The sequence below is a fragment of the Schistocerca cancellata genome, chromosome 1 (genome assembly GCF_023864275.1).
Source record: "Schistocerca cancellata isolate TAMUIC-IGC-003103 chromosome 1, iqSchCanc2.1, whole genome shotgun sequence".
Lineage (NCBI taxonomy): Eukaryota > Metazoa > Arthropoda > Insecta > Orthoptera > Acrididae > Schistocerca > Schistocerca cancellata.
In genome coordinates this window covers 523,710,967-523,734,532 of record NC_064626.1, presented here as the reverse complement: position 1 = coordinate 523,734,532, position 23,566 = coordinate 523,710,967, and the positions used below count along the sequence as shown (strand labels likewise).

At 43.0% G+C, this 23,566-nt stretch overlaps 1 protein-coding gene across 1 annotated transcript in view; it reads left to right on the top strand.

The window, feature by feature from the left end:
* Window positions 1-23,566, top strand: part of LOC126179226 (phosphatidylinositol 4,5-bisphosphate 5-phosphatase A-like) — a 76,570-nt gene that overhangs the window by 14,954 nt on the left and 38,050 nt on the right. Inside the window, exons 5-7 of the mRNA XM_049924592.1 lie at window positions 11,870-12,045; window positions 22,952-23,182; window positions 23,266-23,419. Of these exons, the coding sequence (XP_049780549.1) occupies window positions 11,870-12,045; window positions 22,952-23,182; window positions 23,266-23,419 (561 nt within the window). The remainder of the gene's footprint in view (window positions 1-11,869; window positions 12,046-22,951; window positions 23,183-23,265; window positions 23,420-23,566) is intronic.

Genomic DNA, 23,566 nt, shown 5'->3' with positions numbered 1-23,566 from the left:
ACCATTGATATCCTTTCACCTTAAAATTTAATTCCACTCCTGAAACTTTCTTTTATTTTCATCATTGCTTCTTTGATGTACAGATTGAACAGTAGGACCAAAAGAGTACATCCTTGTCTTACACACTTTTTAATCCAAGCACTTCAATCTTGGTCATCCACTCTTATTATTCTTCCTTGGCTCTTGTGCCTTGTGCCCTATTTTTCTCATAATTTTGAACATCTTGCACCAGTTTACATTGTCGAATGCTTTTTCCAGGTCAACAAATCTATGAACGTGTCTTGATTTTTCTTTAGTCTTGCTTCCATTATCAACCGCAACATCAGAATTGCCTCTCTGGTGCCTTTACCATGCCTAAAGCCGAACTGGTCATCTAACACATCCTCAATCTTCTTTTCCATTCATCTGTATATTATTCTTATCAGCTGCTTAGATGCGTGAGCTGATAAACTGATATTGTGATAATTCTTGCAGCTGTCAGCTCTTGCAGTCTTCTGAATTGTGTGTATGATATTTTTTCCGGAAGTTAGATGGTATGTCACCAGTCTCATACATCCTACACATCAGCCTAAATAGTCATTTTGTTGCCACTTCCTCCGACTTTAGAAATACTGATGGAATGTTATCTATTTTTTTCTGCCTTATTTGTTCTTAAGTGCTCCAAAGCTCTCTTAAATTCTGATTGTAATACTGGACCCCCTATCTCCTCTAAATCGACTTCCTTCAATCACATCAGACAGATCTTCCCCACATAGAGGCCTTCAGTGTACTGTTTCCATACATCCTCTGCATGTAACAGTGGAATTCCTGTTGCACTCTTAATGTTGCAACCCTTGCTTTTAATTTCACCATAAGTTGTTTTCACTTGCCTGTATGCTGAATCAGTGCTTCCGACAATCATTTCTTTTTTGGTTCCTTCACATTTTTTGTTGCAGCCATTTCGTTTAAGCTTTATTTCATTCCTCAGTGACTTGTATTTCTGTATTCCTGAATTTCCCTGAACATTTTTGTACTTCCTTCTTTCATCGCCCAACTAAAGTATTTCTTCTGTTACCCATGATTTCTTCCCAGTTACCTTCTTGATATCCATGTTTTTCTTTCCAACTTCTGTGATTGCTCTTTTTAGAGATGTCTATTCCTCTTCAACCCCCCACGGGGCCCACAGTCTTTTTGTGGGTACGTGTGTGACACGCACGGGGCCCCGAGCTATTGCAGTCTCCTTTCCTTTCCCTATCCTTACTCCTTTGTCCCTGTCCACTCTTTTCCCTCTTAGTGGACTTCTTTATGTTGGCCTGGCTATCCTCCTAGCTTTGTTTAGGTCTGTGCTATTGTTTAGTTTGCTGTTTCCATCTCCTTTTTGGTCCCTTTGGAGTTTGACCTCCATTCCCAAAATTTTCCGTTCAGTGTGAACCATTTGGGGATCAACTCCCTACCTAGCTTCCATGGTGCAGGTTCCTCTCCACCTCTCCCCCCCCCCCCCTTTCCCTTTGCACCCTGCCCCCCCTCCTGCTAGGTCACCAGCATGGTAGCCAGTCTGTGTGGTGGGGCTGTTAAGTACCCACTTGGCTGAGCCCCCTGAAACCACAGTACCTGAGCTGTTAATGCCTCGTGTATGACCAGGAGTCAGTGCTCATCACTTTGGGGCACCAGAACTCCTGGCAATGGCTGCTGTGCCAGACGGCCCTTGCTGTGTCTGGGTGGCACCCACGGGGCAAGCCCCTGATTGGAGTGGGTGGTACCAGGGCGGACGCCTTTCACATGAAGTGTCAAAAGCTTCAACATCCTGGCCATTCTGTAGCTGTCTCTAAGAGTAGTAGCAGACATGACTTCCTCCTTCTGATCCTTCTGCCTTCCCCTCCCTGGCCACCCCCTGGGAGGAGGGTCAGGCTCGCCAACTTGGGTTGAAACCTTTCCCTCGGTACCTGGTTTGTACCAGGACGGATGGCGTAAGTTTTGCCATGACCAAGCCTTTGTTTTTCGTGGAGACGATTGAAGATAAGTATGGCGAAGTGGAATAGATGAGTAAAATGTGGTCCGGTGCTTTGCTCTTAAAGACATATTCATCTGCCCAACTGACGCCCTGCGTGCTTGTGACAGCCTCGGTGACATCCCAGTCTCCGTCACGCCCCATCAATCTTTGATCTCGGTACAGGGCATTATTTTCCACTGAGATCTTCTTCTCCAAACTGATGAGGAGCTCCGTGCTCACCTTGAGTGGCGAGGGGTTCGTTTTATCCGCCATGTGTAGCGAGGCCCTCCAAACAATCACACCACTACAGGTGCCTTCGAGGGGGATGTCCTCCCAGAGAAGGTCGAGGTAATGGTGTATCGGTGTGATGTAAAACCTTATATTTCACCACTGATGAGATGCTTCAAATGCTACTATTTGGACACACGTCTTTCTACTGTACCACTGATCCCCCTCCGTGGTGACTGTGGGTGCCTCCTCCATGAGGTGGTCCTCCACCAGTGTGTGTAAATTGTCATGGACATCATTCTCCACACTCGCCTGTATGCCCAATGTTTGTGAAAGAAAGGAGGATTCAAGAGTACAAAACCTTAGATCGGCTCACCTACACTGAGGCTCGTCAAAAGTATGACCGGCTCCATCCCATATCTATGTCTTCTACTTTTGCTTCTGTTATGTCCATTCCCCCTCCTCTTCCCAGCTCCACTCCATTCGCCCCATGCCTTCAGCCTCCTCCTCCCTCTCCTACTCCCCCTCCCCCTTCCCGTCAGTACTAATACCCATCACTTCGGGTGCTGCTGCCCCTCCCCTGCCAGAGAAGTGTTTCCCTCCATCGGCAGCCGCCATTACTGGAGCTCTCTTTTCCTGGTACCCCCATGAAAGGCGATCTACTGCTCCACATGTCCGCCATGTGTAGCGAGGCCCTCCAAACAATCACACCACTACAGGTGCCTTCGAGGGGGATGTCCTCCCAGAGAAGGTCGAGGTAATGGTGTATCGGTGTGATGTAAAACCTTATATTTCACCACTGATGAGGTGCTTCAAATGCTACTATTTGGACACACGTCTTTCTACTGTACCACTGATCCCCCTCCGTGGTGACTGTGGGTGCCTCCTCCATGAGGTGGTCCCCCACCAGTGTGTGTAAATTGTCATGGACATCATTCTCCACACTCGCCTGTATGCCCAATGTTTGTGAAAGAAAGGAGGATTCAAGAGTACAAAACCTTAGATCGGCTCACCTACACTGAGGCTCGTCAAAAGTATGACCGGCTCCATCCCATATCTATGTCTTCTACATTTGCTTCTGTTATGTCCATTCCCCCTCCTCTTCCCAGCTCCACTCCATTCGCCCCATGCCTTCGGCCTCCTCCTCCCTCTCCTACTCCCCCTCCCCCTTCCCGTCAGTACTAATACCCACCACTTCGGGTGCTGCTGCCCCTCCCCTGCCAGAGAAGTGTTTCCCTCCATCGGCAGCCGCCATTACTGGAGCTCCCTTTTCCTGGTACCCCCATGAAAGGCGATCTACTGCTCCACATCGGCAGCGCGATCCACGGCCAGTGGGTGCCAAGATTGCCCGGTGTAATTCCGTGCCCGCCCTCGCTGAAGTCTGCCCTTCTCTTCCTTCCCAATAGAAGAAGCAGAAATGCAAGAACAAGGGCATGGCCCCTCTGGTACCCCCTGAGGTGCAGCCTTCCCCTCCTCCAGTCAATGAACCAACAGTGTCCGACCCCACCTACATGGATATTACCCCATACTTATTGGTGACAGATGGCAACTCCGGTCCCTTCTCTTCCCCTTTGGACTCTGGCTTGAGAATCCTCCAGTGGAATTGTAATGGGTATTTGCATCACCTTCCAGAGCTGCAGCCCCTTCTTTCCTTCTACTCTTCCGCTTGTATTGCTCTCCAGGAGACCCATTGTGTCAATTATTACTCACCTGCCCTTCGTGGGTTCCGCGCTTTCTGTCAGAACCGAATTGGCCCTTTGTGGGCTTCTGGCAGTGTTTGCACCTGGAAGCCATTGCTGTCAGTGTCCATCTGGCCACTCCAATGACAATCTGTAATCTCTACCTCCCACCTGACAGGTCGCCCACATCTCAATCCCTCACTGCCCTTCAACAACAACTCCCTTCTCCCTTCCTGCTATTAGGGGACTTTAATGCCCACAACCCTCTTTGGGGTAGTCATACCACTACTTCCCTGGGCAGGAGAGTTGAAGCTGTTCTGGCAGGGCTTGACCTCTGTTTACTAAACACACGTGCTCCCACACACTTAAGTGTGGCGCACGGCACTTTCTCTACCATTGACCTCTCCATCTACAGTCCCGGCCTTCTTACCTCCATTCAGTGGGGAGTCCACGATGACTTATGTGCCAGCGACCATTATCGGATTGTTTTAACCTTCCTTCAGTGTGTCTCACTCTGTCACTCTCCCAGGTGGGCCATACCTAAGGCTGAATGGGGTGCCTTCTCCTCTGCACCCCCTGTATTGCCCCATGACAGTGTTGATGAATCTACTCAGACTTTGACTACTGCCAACCTTTCAGCAATCCCTTCTTCCTCAGGTTCCCCATGCTGGAAGATGGTCCCTTGGTGGACTCCGGAAATTGCTGCAGCCATAAAAGACCGCCGCCGTGCTCTTCAAAACTTCAAGCAGCATCCTTCTATTGTTCTTCTTCAGGTCTTTAAACGACTCTTCATCCGGGCCCCGCTACCTAATCAAATTTCAGAAACGGATTTACTGGGAACGATATGTAGCTGCCATAGGACCACATACCCCCTCTTCACAAGTCTGGGCGAAACGTTGGCAAATTTTTGGCCACTGTCCTCCCACCGGGGTTGCAGGAATTTCTGTGCATGGTGTTGTCCTTACCGATCCGGACTTTGCAGCAGAGAATTTCGCCCAAGACTTTGCTCAAGCTTCAGCATCGGCTCAGTATCCACCCATGTTCCTTCTCCTGAAAGAGTGCTCAGAACGACTGCCTTTGTCTTCTGTTTGTCGCTGCTTGGAGCCATATAATGCTCCATTCAGCGAGTGGGAATTTGCCAGCGACCTCACCCTTTGTCTTAACACGGCTCCTGGACCAGATCGGATACATAACCAAATGCTCCAACACTTATTGGTGGCTGGCCACCATTGTATACTGACACTCTTCAACTGTCTGTGGAGTGAGGGAGTCTTTCCTACCCAGTGGCAGGAAAGCATTGTTGTTCCAGTGTTGAAGCCAAGGAAGCCGCCTCTTCAAATGGATAGCTACCATCCAATCAGCCTTACTAACACCCTCTGCAAGCTCCTTGAACACATGGTGACTCGGCAGCTGTTTTGGATCCTTGAATCCCATGACCTTTTGTCATCAACTCAAACTGGTTTTTGCTGTGGCCACTCTACTGAGGATAACTTGGTGCACCTGGAGTCTGCTATCCAGTCAGCTTTTGCCCATCGGCAACACCTCCTTGCAGTCTTCTTTGATCAGCATAAAGCCTATGACACAACATCCTCACCACCCTTCACGAATGGGGCCTTTGTGGTGCTCTGCTTATTTTTGTCCATAACTTCCTTTCTTGTCGCTCTTTTCGGGTCTAAGTTGGCTGCTCCTACAGCACTCCCCACATCAGCAAGAAAATGGGGTTCCACAGGGTTCCGTGCTGAGCGTCCCTCTCTTTCTCATAGCCATTAATGGTCTGGTGACAGCTGTTGGGCCGACAGTCCCCCTCTGTGTATGCTGACGATTTTTGTATCTACCTCGCTTCCTCCATAATGAGCGCTACAGAATGCCATCTACAGGGGGCAATCTGCCGGGCGCACTCATGGGCTCTCTCCCATGGCTTTCAGATTTTGGCGGCCAAGACATGACATGCATTTCTGCCGTCGCCGTACAGTCCATCCCCATGCGAAACTGTTCCTCGATGGCCAGCCCCTCAAGGTAGTCGACACCCATCGCTTCTTGGGTCTGGTCTTCGATGCCCTGTTGACATGGCTCCCTCATCTTCGCCAGCTGAAGAGGACGTGCTGGTCCCATCTCAGTGTTCTCAGGTGTCTGTGCAATACCGCCTGGGGTGCAGACCGCTCTATTCTCCTGTGATTGTATCAAGCATTGTCCAATCTCGTTTAGACTATGGAAGTCCTGTCTATGGTTCTGCGTCGCCTACAACGCTGCGGTTCCTGGACCCCATTCACCACTGTGGGGTCCAACTTGCGACTGGTGCCTTCCGGACTAGCCCCGTACTTAGCCTTCTCGCAAAGGCAGGGATTCCACCACTGCGAATTTTGCGCCAACAACAGCTGATATCTTATGCGCTCCACATTCGCTGCAACCCAAAGCACCGTAATTATGGTCTCCTTTATCCAGGCATGGAGATCACCCTGCCGCAGAGGCGGCCACGATGTGGGCTTACCATGGCTGTCTGCATTCAGTCGCTCTTTTCTGAACTCCAGCAATTCCCTTTACCGCTTCTCTTCTCTGCTCATGCACGTTCCCTTCCTTGGAGCATCTCTCGGACACAGCTCTGTCTTGATCTCTCGGGTTATTCAAAGGATTCTGTCCCTCCGATGGCTCTTCACCACCAATTCTATTGTCTCCTCATTTCATTCCAGGGTTCAGAAGTGATTTATACTGATGGCTCCATGGTTGCTGGCCGCACTAGTTTTGCTTACACCTATGAGCGACGCACAGAACTTCGTTCCTTGCCTGATGGATGTAGTGTTTTTACTGCAGAATTGGTAGCCATCTTGTGTGAACAGGACCATATCTGCTCCTGCTCAGGACTATCCTTCACTATCTGTAGTGACTCATTGAGCGGTTTGCACGCTATCAGCCAGTGCTTCCCTCGCCACCCGTTGGTCATTGCTATCCAGGACTCCATTTCTCTCCTTGCTCAGCGTGGATGCTCGGTGGTCTTCATTTGCACCCAGGCCATGTTGGGATTGCTGGCAATGAACTTGCCGTTCGACTGGCTAAGTTAGATACTACCAGGCCATCTCTTGCTATTGGCATTCCGGGAATAGACCTTCGCTCAGCATTACGTCGTCAGGTTTTGGGCCTTTGGGATGCAGAATGGCACACTCTTTCTTCGCCGAACAAGTTCAGGGCGATTAAGGATTCTACAACTGTGTGGCAGTCCTCCTCCTGGGCCTCTCATAAGGCCTCGTGTCATCCTATGCCAGCTCCGCATTAGCCATACTTGGATGACTCAAAGTTATCTCCTCCGTTGTGAGGACCCCACTCTCTATCGTCGTGGATCGATGTTGACTGTGGCTCACATCTTATTGAACTGCCCCAACTTAGCGACCCTGCGACGCACTTTTAGCTTTCCAGACTCGCTACCCCGGGTGTTAGCTGACAATGCCTCAGTGACGGATCTCGTTTTACGTTTTATTCGTGATGGGGGTTTTTATCGTTTTATTTAAGGGAGGGACCTTCCACCTTATCGGTGAGTGGAGGGGATGGCAGGCCCTCTTGCTCCCCCCTTCGCCCCAACTGGATTGGCTTCAACTGGGTTTGGTGGTTCACCCCAGCCCCCTGCCTTCCCACTCCTTTCCTTATGGAGTCTGTTATGTCTTGAGCATCTCTCTTGTCTCCTGTGCTTCTTCCTTCACACCTCTGTCATTAGTCACTTTCTTTCCCTCCCTCTCCTGTCAATAGTTTATAATTTTATGGATGTTGTGGTTCCCTCTTTTAATGTGGGATTTTATCGGTTTTAGTTAATCTAAGGTCGGAGGTACTGATGACTGCGTAGTTTGGTCCCTTCCGCACCCAACCAACCAACCAACATCCATTCTTCTTCAATTGTACTGCTTATTGAGCTAATCCTTATTGCCGTATCTAAAGCCTTAGAGATCTTCAAGCATATCTTGTCACTCCTTTATACGAGGTGTACATGAAGTTCGGGAACACTATGCGTTATTTCTTGTACAAGAACCAAACATTATACAGATATCATTCATATGTCATTTTGAAGAGAAACCCTGAAAGTTTTTTCATGTATACCACCACAGCCTAGTTTGGCAATTTGCCAATAGTTTGTGCTAGTCACAAACATGGCGAGTTCAGGTGTGGAATGAGCTTTCTGTGTGTTGGAGTTTGGCAAAAACAAGTGTGCTACAGCTGTTCAGTGGATGTTTAGAATGAAGTACAGTAAGAAGGCACCAACAAGGAAGGCCATTTACCTCTGGCACAACAAATTCCTTAAAACAGGTTGCTTGAGTCCGACAAAGAGAAGCCGATGTCCCAATGTGAGTGAAGTGAATGTGGAGCACGTACGAGAGACTAGCACGGACTATTGGCAAATTTCCAAACTACGCTGTGGTGGTATACATAGGGGGGGGGGGGGGGGGGGAGATTCTTCCAGGGTTTCTCTTCAAAATGACATATGTATGATATCTGCACAAAGTTTGGTTCTTGTGCAATAAATAATTGAAAGTGTTCCTGGACTTTGTGTACACCCTGCACTTCGGTATCCCACTTCTTGCATATTGATTCTTCCTGACTAATGTCTTAAACTTCAGCCCATTCTTCATCACTTCTACATTCCGATCTGAGTCTAGTCTATATCTGCTCCTGAGCACGCCTTACAATCCATTATCTGATTTTGGAATCTCTGTCTGACCATGATGTAAGCAAACTGAAATCTTTCCAGATCACCCAGCCTTTTCCAAGTATACCACCTCCTCTTGTGATTCTTAAACGGAGTATTCACTATTACTAACTGAAATTTATTACAGAACTCAGTTGGTCTCTCTCCTCTCTCATTCCTTGTCCCACGTCCATATTCTTCTGTAATCTTGTCGTCTACTCCTTCCCCTACAACTGCATTCCAGTACCCCATGACTATTAGATTTTCATCTCCCATTGTGTATTGTATGACCCTTTCAATATCCTCATATATTTTCTCTTATCTCACCTTCAGCTTGCAACATCGGCATATATACGTGTACTATCATTGTTGGTGTTGGTTTCCTGTCGATTCTGATAAGAATAACCCTGATCACTGAACTGTTCACAGTAACACATTCTCTGCACAACCTTCCTATTCATCACGAATCGTACTCCAGTTACATCATTTTCTGCTGCCGTAGATCTTGCCCTCTACTCATCTGACCAGAAATCTTTGTCTTCTTTCCATTTCACCTCACTGACCCCAACTATATCTAGACTGAGCCTTTCCGTTACCCCTTTCAAATTTTCTAGCTTCCCTACCACGTTCAAGTTTCTGGAATTCCATGGCCCAACTCGTAGAACATTATTCTTCTGGTGGTTATTCAATCATTTTCTCATCATCACCTTCCCCTTGGCATCCCCTGCCAGAGATAGGAATGGGGACTATTCCAGAATCTTTTGCCAATGGAGAGATGTTCATGACACTTTTTCAATTACAGGCCACATGTCCTGTGCATAAATGTTGTGTCTCTTTAACGCAGTGGTTCTTATTGCCTTCTGCATCCTCTTGCCGTTGATCATTGCTGATTATTCTGTTTTTAGGGTCAGTTTCCCACCCTGAGGACAAGAGTGTGCCCTGAACCTCCCTCCACTTGTTTGTCCTCTTTGACAAGGCCATTGGCAGAATGAGGGTGTCTTCTTATGCCGGAAGTCTTTGGCCACCAATGCTGATTATTAATTAAAATTTAAGCGTTGGCAGGTTTCAGACACGGGACCAAGGACGTTTTAATTAGTAATATATAAGGAATGGGGTAGATTCAAGGGAACATTAGTAAGTTCGGCGGAAGCAATATGTGGGTGGATAAGCAACAAAAAGAGATAGAAAGAAACACCCTGGTGGAATGATAAAACAAAGGATATAGTACAGAAGAAGAATAGAGTCCATAGGGTATAGTTCCAGAAGAGGACAGGAGGGACAAGAGAAGAGTATCAACCAAGAAAGAAAGAAGCAGAAAGAGTGGTGGTGGAGGAGAGAAGAAAGTGGATGGAACAGTGGACCAGAATGGAGGAGGAGGATAGTGAAGGTTGAAGAAAGGTGTTATATGAGATAATTAAAAGTAAGAGGAAGAACAGTACTACAGATTATGCCCGACTGGTGAACAAAAGTGGCTAAGATGAAGAGAATAGGGAGGAACTCAAGAACATGTGGAAGGAGTATTTTGGAGAATTCCTGAGTGCGAGTGGAGACCTGGATGAGGAGAAACAAGCTGAGGAGAAAAAAGAGGAGGAACAGCAAATAGAAAAAGACCTTACATGGGGAGAAGTGGGAGAGGCATTGGGTAAGATGAAGGGAGGGAAGTCACCAAGGTTGGATGAGTTAAGTGTAGAGATGGTGAGAACAGCAGGAGAGGTGCTATAACGAGTAATGAAAATTGTGTGGAGACAGATGATGATCCCAGAAGACTGGAAGAAGGGAATAATTGCCCAGATCTTTAAGAAGAGAAATAGAAGAGAGTGCAATAACAATCAGGAGGATAACATTGATGAGTCATTGTGCAAAGATTTTTGAAAGAAATTTGGAAGCAAGAATTCAGGCAAAATTAGGAGAGGGGGGGGGGGGATGAGATAAGAACAACGTGGCTTCAGAACATGTGGATCTAATTTTTGCAGTAAAACAACTGATGATTTGGAGGATAAGGAGGAGGAAGTACTAGAGCAGTTGGATGTATGGGAATGAACAGTACAAGATTATGGGATGAAATTTAATATAAGTAAGAGTGAGATGATTGTCACAACGAGAACAAAGGAGAGAGGAACAACTGCAATAACGATTGGTGGGGAATAATTGAGGAGAGTGGAGAGTTTCAAGTACCTAGGAAGCCTTATACAGGAAGATGGAAAAAAGACGGAGAAATAACTGAGTGGGGGAGAAAAGCAGAAGCATTTGGGAAGAGTTTCAGAAGCCTGATACGGAGTAAGGATATACCCCAAATCAGTAAAAAGGTTATATACCGGTCATACTACATGCATCCAAGACCTGCACTGTGAAAGGAAGAGAGAAAAGCAAAGTACAAGGTAGTGAGATGAAATTCTTGAGGAACAGTATTGGAGTGACAAAGATAGACAGGTTAAGAAATGAGAGGATCAGAGAGTTAATGAAGTTGGAACCATTACTGGAGGAGATAGAGATATCGAGGCTGAGATGGTATGGACATGTTAAACGAATGGAGGAGAAGAGGATACCCAGGAGGATACAAGAGATGAAACTGGAAGGAAAGAGGCCAAGAGGAAGACAAAGAGACAGATGGCTGAAAGGAGTGGAGGAAAGCATCCAGAAGAAAGGAGAAGACTAGAAGATGGAGGCAAGACAGAAGACGATGGAGAGGCTTATGTTCCAAACAGACCTGGCCACAGGCTGGAAACTGTCCATGATGATGATGATGATGATGATGATGATGATGAATCAGACACTACCTCTAGATCACAGTTGATACTTGAGACTTAAGAGGCATAAAAATAGGTCAGTAAAACTACAGCCTATTTAAAGAATTAGCTCTTCTACATACTGCTTCTCTCTCTACTCGCACAAAGTGAGTGCTTTATAACACTTGATTTGCTCTGAAGCACTGCTATATGACCAGTATAATTAAATGTTACAAACTCGTTTCATTTGGAAATTCCTGGCCATACTAGTCTAATAATTATTCTACAAAATTCGTATGTTAACATGTTTGGTAACTGCAGCATTAATTTGTAAATGAAAAATAAGTTATATTTATTTTTACTGGTTTAGTAATCATGAAGCCTGCTTCATGTATGGTCTGTGGTTCCGTATTAAATTGGGGTCTGTCAATTCTTGTATTAAACGTTTTTGTTTGTTTAACAAATTTCATGCCCATTAGGGACTCCTCACTGATTGTGTGAAAAGACAGTATATGTAATATAATGTAATTGTAGTTTCTATTTTGCAGTGTACCTCAATTGCTAATGTAGATACTACTCCCTGAATGTGGTTTATTTTTAGGGCAACAAAGGAGCTGTTAGCATCAGATTAAATATATATGGCTGTTCCTTGTGCATAGTGAACTGTCATTTAACTCCGCATGACCCCTACCTGCAAGAAAGGGTTGCTGACTATAACACAATAATTAGGAAACAGGTCTTCAAAAAGAGAGAGACAAGTCACATACTTTATCATGAGTAAGTATTCATATTTATATATGTATTTGTTAGTTGCAGAAAATACACACAATCAGTTAATTAGAATCACAAACTTCTTAATAACAATAAAACTTTCACAATCTTCTGTTTGCTTAAAATCAGAATTGAAGTCAATTAAAACCAGTAGTTAAGCACAGGATGCAAAATAAGTGAAGAGGTAAATGTTAAAACACTAGTTTCACATAAAATATGAATTATGGACATTGTTAATTTGGGAGCCAATAATTTGTATTATAAATATTGATAAAGACATAATTTACATAAATTGCTTCTATGTCATATCCTTACTTATCGGAAATTAATGAGGTAACTGGAACTGTAGTTGGGAACAAAAGATACTTCTCAGTAGATGTATTTACGAAACTATTGGTGCAGTTTGGAGGGGGGGGGGGCAGATTCATTTAACTTTAATACCTAGACCCTATTGAAGGAGCTGTTCAACACAGTAGTGTCAGTGTCGTAGAGCTCAACATCCAGGAAGGAGCCTTGAAGTTTGGAAAATAAGACTAATTTCAGTTTAATAACTATAAGATGGATATATATTTCTCTAGGAGTTCATCCCACAAAATATCATTGATCAATGTGTTTATAGCCACAGTGATTCCAAATGATAAAGAATGACATATAAAGGGGCAGCCTGTTTCTCATTGCTTTTTCCTAATTTGTGATTGTGGCCCCCAGACATTAAGAAAATTATTGGCTTGACTGAAGTTGACGAGTGAGGTAGTGTGTAAAACATTTTTTTATGTGTGACTTTTTACATCATCAGATTTGAATTTTCCCAGCCTGCACAAGGTTGCATGAACATAGTAATGAAAATTTCCTCTCCTGCATGTCTTCTCAACCCACCATTCTTCAATGCTCCCTCCAGAATACTTTATGATCTCATCTTCCAGCCTCCAATGGGGTGTTTCAGAATTTCTTTTCATGAATTAATTCTCCCTCTTCCTCCTTGACCCCCTATTTACTATATTTACTACAGGTTATTTATTTTATTCTTTAAACTTGCCTTTTCCTTTTCTTCTTCTGTGTTTATCTTCATTTCCCCACCACCTTGTTCTATCACCTTTGATTTGAATGTGGCACTGTCATTGATCTGTACCTAACCTGTTCGTCAAATTGCAGCTGTCTCAGCATGCCAGCTGAAGATACTTCTGTTTGGTAACTACATGGTGCTCATGAAGTGTCAGTAGAATACAAAAGGAAATACTTCAATTCTAGTTGCCTGAGACTGCAGCCGTGTGTGTGTGTGTGTGTGTGTGTGTGTGTGTGTGTGTGTGTGTCTTGCTATATGGTGAGTAGCAACTTCCCTTGTCATAACAGTGTTACATTTCATTCTGGATTTTCCATTGTTTGATACTTTCTAATTCTGCATCTACATGTGCTTACTACATCAGATGTTCCAGATTTGTAGAAAACAACGAAATGAACCGTTTCAACATTAATTCCGCTGCCTCATTTCAAAACTAGTGTGAGCTTGATACAGACAAGCTGATCAGAAACATTGTTCTGCTTTATTTTGCATGTGTTACTCATACATTCTGTTGTGCAAAGTAACACCATGAGGATGAAATTGAAATCAATTAATGAAGCACTATGTTATCTAAACTTTTAAATACATATAATTAATACAAAATGTCACATTGTTTGCTTAGGCATGTTACTACTGATAATAAAAATTACAAATTACCTAAACAGGTACTCACCAAGTACAGCCTGATATTAAAATGTGCAAGGACACTTACTTCTCAATTTAAAGTGAAATACATTCCACATACTTGCCATATGAAGTGGCACATTGCAAGACGGTATTTATATTGTCACCCACTGCGAAAGTGACTTTGGATTTCCCTCCATAGGACAGTACTTTCAGGAGTAATACGTGCACTTTAATGTGATTTGTTTTGACAAGATCAAAGACAATGGATTTCTGTAATAACATTGGAAATATTTGTGAGTTTCTTGCAGGATAGACCCAGTAGAGGTAGAAACCTCACAAAATACTTTGGGAGCACTAAATTTTCTGTTACTTTTCACAGGAACAAATCTATGATTTATAGATGCCCATCTTATTGCTTGGATGAGGGATTTCAGTTGATGATATATTTGAGAAAAAGTTCCACCACAGCAGTATCTTGAGAATGTCTTTGTCCTACAACATGACTAGTTTCAGCAGCACATTACTGCCGTCCTCGGGCCCCACCACTGCCAAAAGAGTATTTGATTTCATTGGCACATTTACTCTGGGATCTTTGTTACTATCACACTTGGGCTAGCTTTCATCAGGTGTCTATACTTGACACTGTGTTGACTGGAGACAACACAGTATCAAGTATAGACTCCTGATGAAAAGCTAGCCCACGTGTGCTAGTAACAAGGATCCCACAGTAAATGCACCAAGGAAATGAAATACTCCTTTGGCAGTGGTGGAGCCTGACGATGGTGGTAACGTGCCTCCGAAACTAGTCGTGTGAGAGAATAAAGACTTTCTCAAGATACAGCTGTGATGGTACTTTTTCTCATATAAAGTGAAATTATGAGATATTGTAAAATTTGTAACTTAGTTGAAGGAAGGAATTATTTGGGTCATGTGGGTGTTTGTAATGAAGTACTGCAATATTGTTCTGTTAAGTTTCGGGTGTGCAGCCCCAAGAAATCTCCTTCTTCTTATATTTCGGCTGTATACCATCCAGCCATCTTCAGAGTGAGTCACAAGACTGCCGCTCCAGTGCTCGCTTCGTCCCTTTATACTCGTGTACCGCGTGACTGCGCATGCGGCCACAGGTGCAAATGTGCCAGAGATGTTGGTTGGCGGCAGAGACATTCATAATGCGCGAGTTGTATCTATGACTCCGCAGTCAATCTGTGTTGGCATATCGGTTTATCATTGTGAGCTGCACTGACGACGATGTCTTTGTGAGTTTATTACAGCAAGTGCCGGATTCCATGATTTATCAAGATTGAAACCACTATCTCTATTAATTAAATTCGTCGTCAAGCGAATTTCAACTACCTCCTTCACTATCGAGTCCCAAAAGGATGATGTAGTTGCCAAAATTTCGACGTTGTCATACAACATACTGTGACCATTATCAATACAGTGCTCTGCCACTGCCGACTTGTTTAGTTGTAAAAGTCATGTGTGCCTCCAGTGTTCTGTACATCTTTCTTGGACAGTACGAGTTGTTTGTCCGATGTAAGAAGGGGCACACTCACATGGAATTTTGTAAACTCCAGATTTTCGGAGCAGCAAATCATCTTTGACGGAGCCCACGAGTGCAGCTGTCTTGGGTGGAGGACGAAAAATCACTTTTGCTTTGTGTCTGCCGAGAATCTGTCCTGTTTTTGATGAGAGGCTACCCACATATGGCAGGAAGGCCATTGATTTAAAGGTTTCTTCATCTTATTCTGCTTTCTTTGTGGCCTCTTTCGGTTTCATTTTCAGTGCCCTCTGTATTTGTTGTGGAGAGTACCCATTGTCTTCAAACACTCTTTGTAAGTGGGAAAGTTCATCTTGCAGACTGCTTTCGTCAGAAATAATATGTGCTCTGTGGGTCGAAGTTCAGAGAACACTCATTGGCTGGGCAGGATGGTGGCAGCTATTTGCACGTAAATACAGATCGGTGTGAGTCTGCTTCCTATACACTTCATGTCCCAAAGTGCCATCCTCTCTGTGCCAAACCAAAACATCCAAGAATGGAAGGCATCTCTCCTTTTCAATTTCCATTGTGAACTTTATTTGATCGTGGAGGGAGTTCAGATGTCTTAAGAAGTCTTGCAAGTTGTCTTCTCCATGGGGCCAAACTACAAAGGTGTCATCAACATACCTCCAGAATACTGTGGGTTTAAAGTCAGCAGATTCAAGCGCTTTCTCCTCGAAGTCCTCCATAAATAAATTGGCCACCAGAGGGGATAAGGGACTACCCATGGTGACTTTGTCCGTCTGTTCAAAAGATTCGTTGTTAAATAAGAAATATGTGGAGGTCAGAACATGTTTAAATAAAGCTGAAATCTCTTTGTCAAAACTTCTTTCAATAAGTTGTAGAGATTCTGGAAGGGGAACCTTTGTAAATAAAGCCACCACATCAAAACTAACTAATATATCACACGGGTTCGTTTTCAATGATTTCAGTTTACTAATGAAGTCAGCAGAGTTTCTTATGTGGTGAGTACATTTTCCCACTAGAGGCCTTAACAATGATGCCAGATGTTTGGCAACATCATAGGTCGGAGAGCCTGTGTTACTCACTATGGGGTGTAGAGGAACAGCTTTCTTGTGGACCTTTGGTAGTCCATAAAGTCTAAAGTCTATTCACCGAGTGCTGGGACGAAACATAAACAGTGTCACGTGAGCGACTACGCTCGTTTCCAGAGAAAGCATTCGGTGTTCACATGATACGTAGGGGTGTGGAAAATCCTTGGTGCACGCTTTGCAGCTGGCAGCATTCGGCTGGCTGCCGAGCTGTCACAGCGGACCGTGAGAAACCTGGGCAACATTGTACGAAATAAATTTAACAATAATGTTAAAATAATGTTAAACTGAGTTCATTCAGTTGAAGCAGATTTATTTTCATTCAGGTTGTCAGCAAAACGCTCCATTCAAACACAATTAATTGTTAATTTTAATAACAATACCAGTAATAATAATGATAAAGAACGAAACAAGGTTCACTCTGTCGAATTTGAACTGTTTTCATTGAGGTTTATAACAAACCACTCTTCTCTCTCCTCTATAATGCAGTCTAATTTCCACATTTGAGTTTCCACTTTTTTCTAAGACATTGAGGACGCACTTGTTCCAATTCTCTGCAGTCGCTGTTCTTACTGCTTCTTCTTGCAGTACTTTAACTTCCGGCATTTTTTATGTTTTGTTTTTCGCTGCATCATAGCTTTTGATTCTGGCCCACACTAACTCAATGGCGTTTAATACACAGTGGTACGGAGGAATTCTGAGAACAGTTTTCCCTGCATTCTTTGCCATTTCATCTATTGCGTATTCGTTGTGCGCTGTTCTGTGATTTTTAACTATATCTAATAAGTCTTTCTTCAACACACCGTCTTCGAAATTGATGTTTTTAGATTTTAGCCACTCTGATATTTCGTGCTAAATGTAATTTTCATTGGGAACTTTTTCTTTTCTCCAAGAATGGCGCGTTATCAAGAACAATAACTAAATTTTCCTGCAGCCGAGGAAGAACATCTTGAAACCACTTCTCGAAGGTTTCGGCGCACATCTCCTCATGATAGTCTCCACTTTTCTTGGATTCGAAAGTCCACAAACGTCCTTCAATGAACCCTGCTTTCCTGCCAATGCGTGCGATAATCAGACGTTTTCCTTTACCTGGTGGGCCCTTGCTTCCGGCGGATAATCCGGACAGAAACACTTGTTTTGAGGAATTTATAGTGTCATCTACCCAGACGTAACTTTGGGTATGTCCTGCGTTCACCCACGTCTCGTCCAAATAGTAAATGGGTCTGCCTTCATCTCTCAACCATTTAATGGTTCAAAGATAACGTCGCGTCCATAAAATGATGTCATCCCTGCCTATTAGCATGCTATAGTGCCCACGCCAGACATAATTGAAATTCATTTCTCTCAATAACTTATAAAATGTAGTTCTCCGAAAATTGCTCAGATCTGGATCTTCGTTCACGACTGTAAGCACTTTGTCAATTGTTGGCAATTCGTTAAAAAAAAAAAATTATGTACTTTCCTTCGTATCGCATTTCTATCGAAGTCATCAACACTTTCAGAAAGTTTATGTCATAATTTTCCTTTCTTGGGAGAAACCAAAGAGTGTGAGGCCTTGTACTCACTTATCACAAGATTCACTGAAGAACGTCCAACACCTGTAGCTGCAGTTGTTTTCGAAACAGTCACTCATCGACTGCTCTGGATGTAACAGTTCCATTTTATACACATTAAGCACCATGTGCTTCTCAGAAGAACTTAATGATTTCTTCTTTGCTCGCTTCTTCGGTGGACTCAGAACTGACACGTCGATCTCTCTCACTGAATCCATGGATAACATAATGAGGACAGCCGTATGTGATGCTAATGAAATCAGTGAATATATAAAATAAGAAATCATGCGATGTTGTTGGATGTGCACATAAACAGTGAATGCTGTGTGACTACAAACACACATACTTACTCTAATAATCAACAACTTGTCTTTCAAGTGTCTTTACAGATGAACTTAAGATATCCTGAAATCGCCGCTGTAAAACACCCACTAACGAGCTCACACTTGCAACTGAGACGGTCACACTGACTGAGCGCCGCACCTGCGAACCGCACAATGCATCGCTCATAAAGGACAAACGCTTGCACCCATCGCATTCGAACATACTACAAAATTAAATTCAAATCTTTCTGAAACTTAACTCGCTTACACCCCCACAAAAAATGTAAAGGGAAAAAGTTTGTCGCTTACTATATTTCGGATGATGATTTGGTAAAAGTTCTGCGTCAGACGTGAGATTTTAATTTATTACTTCACTATTACTCACTCTATTGGGCAGAAAATTTGCAGACGTCATCAACATATAGTACTGAAGGCAATTATAAAATTATTTTGCTGTGCGACACACAGTTTAGGAGATATGGCGTGATAAATATAGAGTAATGCTAAAAAACCAACTTTTCCTGAAAGCTTAAATATTTCTCTTTTTCAGTGACAATAAATTTTAATGTAATGTAAAAAAATGTGTCGGAAGGTAGTTCTTGGATCACTTTATCATGTTCAGGTGCCAAATTATAAAAAACACGACTTTCATTTTTTAATTTCTGACGCCCCTGCCTTTTACAGCCCTCGACGGCAGCGCTGTGGTCACGCGTCTTGCCGTGTTTATGGTATGTCTCTTGTTTCGGTGAATGGAGTATAGGAGGCACTGGACCACTTGGTTTCAATCTGCATACAACTTCTGGTGGAAAGGGAGAATCGTTCAGAAGTGAAACAGTTTTCTTCGCCACTCGATTAGTGGGATCCCTGCTGATCTTCTGGTACATGCTGTCACTCAATAAATTGTAAATTTTATCATGGTATTCGTCCCGAGACAATAAAACAGTAGCATTACCTTTATCTGCTGGGAGTACCACCGTCTGAGTATCCAGGCAAAGCTTGCGTAGAGCAGCCCTCTCTGCCACAGATATACTGCTCCTTTGTGGGCGAGCCTTCATAATTGCACGGCATGTTTCACATCTTATTTCCTCTGCTGAATCGAAGGGAAGTGGTCGAACAGCTTCTTCAATGGCGCTGATAAACGACGGCAATGGCAGAACCTGTGGCGTGGCTGCAAAATTCAGTCCCTTACTCAAAACCGTCATCGTAGCATCATCCAAATCTCTACCTGTCATATTAATAACAGGGCGTCGAATAACAGTTTCTCGCTGCGATGTCGTCTTCAGTCGACTAAATTTTGCAGTCTGTCGGCATGTGGCCACCTCACGAATCCAGTCTGATTTGGCCCAAGTTGTACCATATTATCCAGATTTGACAGTCTCTGTTTGGAAATCTTTTGCCAAACTACAATAAGGTAGGTGATGATAATCTGCAGGTGCACTGAAGTTCTACACTCCAAGATAAGAGTTCTACATTCAGCTAGTATAGGGGACACTTGTCATAGTGCTTTTTTTATGTACCGTCTTGACCATGTACTCTCTGAGTATTTTTCAATCATCTTTGCTTCCCTCCCCTTTCGAGACGCTCCTAACTTTGATTCAAAGTGACTGACTCCCACTCTCATTGTCTCCTCAAACTATTTCTTCTTTCCTACTCTGAAGCCTGTGGGTCTGAATGTTAATGCGCGTTAACACTGAGTTCGCAACATTGTTCGTGCCTAGTAATGGACTACCGATCTTCGCAACATGTTTGCAACACAAAATCAGTGTTTCACAGCTGCGTCGGTAGAGATCAAAGAAACATTGTTCGTAGCCTTCTACCACTAAATTCCGCTATGCAGCGCTAGTGTTCGTTTGCTCCAAGTGAATGTTTTGGTGTTTGTTTTGCTGGAGTGTAGTGGTGCGTTTAGTTTATGTCTCTTCATTTTTATTTGAAATGTCACGAGACAAAATTTTCCAATTGATATCGCTCTGAGGCAGAGGAGTGCCTGTGGAATGTACGTTGTGCAGGTTACAAAAATACTAAAATCAAACATGATTCATTACAAAAAGTTGCTGCGGTGCTTGGCACCAGCAGCAGTGACTTGGACAAAAAAATTTAAATCTCTCTTGTCTCAGTACCGAAGAGAGAAAAGAAAAATAGAGGAAAGTAAACAATCTGGATGTGGTACTGACACACTCTACAAAACAAAGTAGTTTGGATTTAAATATCTATGTTTCGTGGATGATATCCAGGAACCAAAGGAGACCCAGGATGATTAATTTTATTCTCTTGTACAACAATTTTAACTGTAATTATTTTGCCATGGAACGGCTCCTTGTAAGCTTACAAAGTAGTTGGCAAATTTGTCACGAATTTCCTTGAATGTCTGAGAAGTTCTCCGTGGTATATTTGGGAGTGCAGTAATAGAGGATGCATTAGCATCTCATCTCCATGCACCTGGAATGACTTCACTTGTTTGTCGAAAATAGAATCGAAGCTTCCAGGTGGGCTGTATTAACTTCTTGACTCTGAATTTCTTCTTAAAAAATTGTGCAGACACACTGCTGTCATTGTGATGGTTTGTAATAGCATCAGTTTGCCGAAGACACGAAACACTGAAGCCATAATACCAAATCTGTTTTCCACACTCATCTTTTCCCCTGACAATCTGTAGTTACAGAGCCTCTGTTGTGCCTACCTGGATACGGCTTCACGTTGTTTTCCTGTAATGGAAAAGCATCATCTGTCGTGAATACATATGGTAGTGGCTTTGTCTATCCAGATAAACACTTGGGACATGGCAAGTTCAGTTTGTTTTTATGAAGTAGCTCTCTTATGGAGGCATTTTTGAAAACACCTCCATCAGAAATCCTCCCTTGGCAGCCAACGTCAGCATATAAAAAGTTGTGGTTGGCGTCAACTGTAGCAAGCAACACAATGCTAAACGATCTTTTATTGTTATAAAACTCCCTCCCATTAGCAACAGGGCACTATAGAACAATGTGCTTCCCATTAATTGCTCCCATGCAATGAGGGAAGTGGAGTGCCTGGAGAAACACACTTTCTTTTGAACACCATTCGTCTTCAGTAGCTGGCATCTGAAACAAGTAAATTTGGCTTCAGGTTTTGCAAGAGCTATCTCAACATGCAGCAGCTGAAACAGAGGAACCTGCAGAGAAAGGTGAAGAGGACAGCACACCACCTCCACAAAAACGGGCCAAGAGGGGGGGGGGGGGGGGGGGGGGGGGTGGAAGAAGCGACCCCATACTTAATGCAGCAGAGATGTTGCATAATATTATGCAGCTGAAACATCAACGCCGATGACGGACAGGACTCAGCAACAGATTTCGGAAAATTTGTTGTCACTAAGTTGAAAGAGCTTCAACCCTATGAAAGGGCAGTGGCTACAAAACGAATAAGTGATGTGCTGTACGAGAAAGCAGCAGCTTACAGTAATAAACATAGACGCAGCAGGATCATCAGCATCAACTTCAACTGCAGATTCCCCTGTCACATTCATTGGCAGCATATCTGATTTGGATTGTGAAGAAATTATCTTCATGGAATGATGCAAATATGTAAATGCAAAGAAAAAAATAAATATCTAATCAATTAAATACGTCGCAACCTGCCAAGAATAGTGACACAACTCAAAAATGCAATATTTGAGAAAATACTTTTCAAGAATTATACGAAACTTATAGTGAAGTGTACAAGCTTCTTTTACATTTCAAGTAAGTATTTAAAGGCAGTACCTTCTGTTATATTATATACAAAAGTAATACTGTAATTGTATCCATATTTTTCAGTGACGTAAACTTCGAGTTGTCACTTTTCTTGCTGCAGTATGTGTTTCAGTGCTGTTAACATAGCTTAATTTCCTTTACATGATCCTTCAACCAAAGCTTCATAAACTTCCGGAACTATTTGAGGTATGGCTGGCTTTGAAATGTGAAATAAATATGCAAGGCTTTGATAGGAGTCTCCTGATGCCAGAAAACGAAGAGTAACAGCAAGTCTTTGGTTCACAGGGATTGCTTTTCTGAAATTTGTGTCTTTGTTTGAAACAACTGGTCGTATAATATTCACCAACATTTCAAAATCTGACCATGACATCTAGTGAAGTTACAAAAGCCAGAACCATCTTCCAAATTCAGCTCACATAGCATGTCATTCCCGCCACGTCTTCTATTGTATGTTTTGGCTCACCGACAATGACTACGTTGTTTTCTTCATCTATTCATTTCGTTAAGTATTATTAATGCAGCACCAAATGTCATTAATTCTTCCTCTTCATTTGACATACATATCTCTTGATGTGAATACACAAAGTAACCTATCAGTTCACCGCAGCAGACTATGTGAATACGTAGAAATGTTGATCGCTAGTGTAAACGGGAGCGCGAACAACGAACACTGTTGCCAGCATGTTGAGGAACAAGTTTCACACAATGTTCTGAACAAAAACATGTTCTGAGCTTAGTGTAAATGCGCCTTTAGAAGTACTTTCATTGTTTACTTTTGTGTGTGTTTGCTGGTTGTCTTATAGTGGTGCCTCCTGAAAATGAGTACTAGCCAATCCACATGTCTTGCTATGAATGTGATGAATTTCTCAATGGAGTTTTTCTTTTACAATTACATAATCACTAGGTTTGAATTCATGGGAAATTTTCTGCTGAATAGTTAAACAAATGCTTACTATCCATAAAAAGAAATATTATATTAAAACCATTTTTATCACTTTTTGATGCAATTTACAAATGTATTTTTTGTTACAGTTATGTATTTTGGATTGGTGACTTGAATTTTCGCTTAGAAGAAAATCCAGCTTTGACAGCAGAGAAAATTGACTCACTTGTGAGGAAAGGTGATCTCAAAACCCTTTTACAGAAAGATCAACTCCATCAAGTAATGAACAGTGGGGATGCTTTCAGTGAGTTGACAGAAACATTGCCAACATTCCCTCCCACATACAAATTTCAGTTTTACTCTTCAGACTATGATTTGAAGTGGGTATACCATTTGTTCTCTCTTGGAAAATAGAACTATATAGTTTAGATTTCCCATAACTTGTGTTCTGTTCGTATTACAGGAGACGACCATCTTGGACAGACAGAATTTTGTATAATGTGAATGAAAATGCTTATGAAAACATGACACTTGAAGTGGAACAGCTCTCCTATAATAGCTTTCCACAATATATTCAGAGTGATCACAAGCCTGTTATGGCAGATTTTGTTGTAAAGGTAAGTAATAAAAGATGTTTGGCAGTTGTGTTGTTCATAAAAATATGTTGCAGATGTCATTTTCTTAAAGATGTCTATTAATTTTGAATGTAGTTCTGTTGGCAATGCTGTGTGGAAAACTGAAAAGAGGATTTCATTTATGTAATA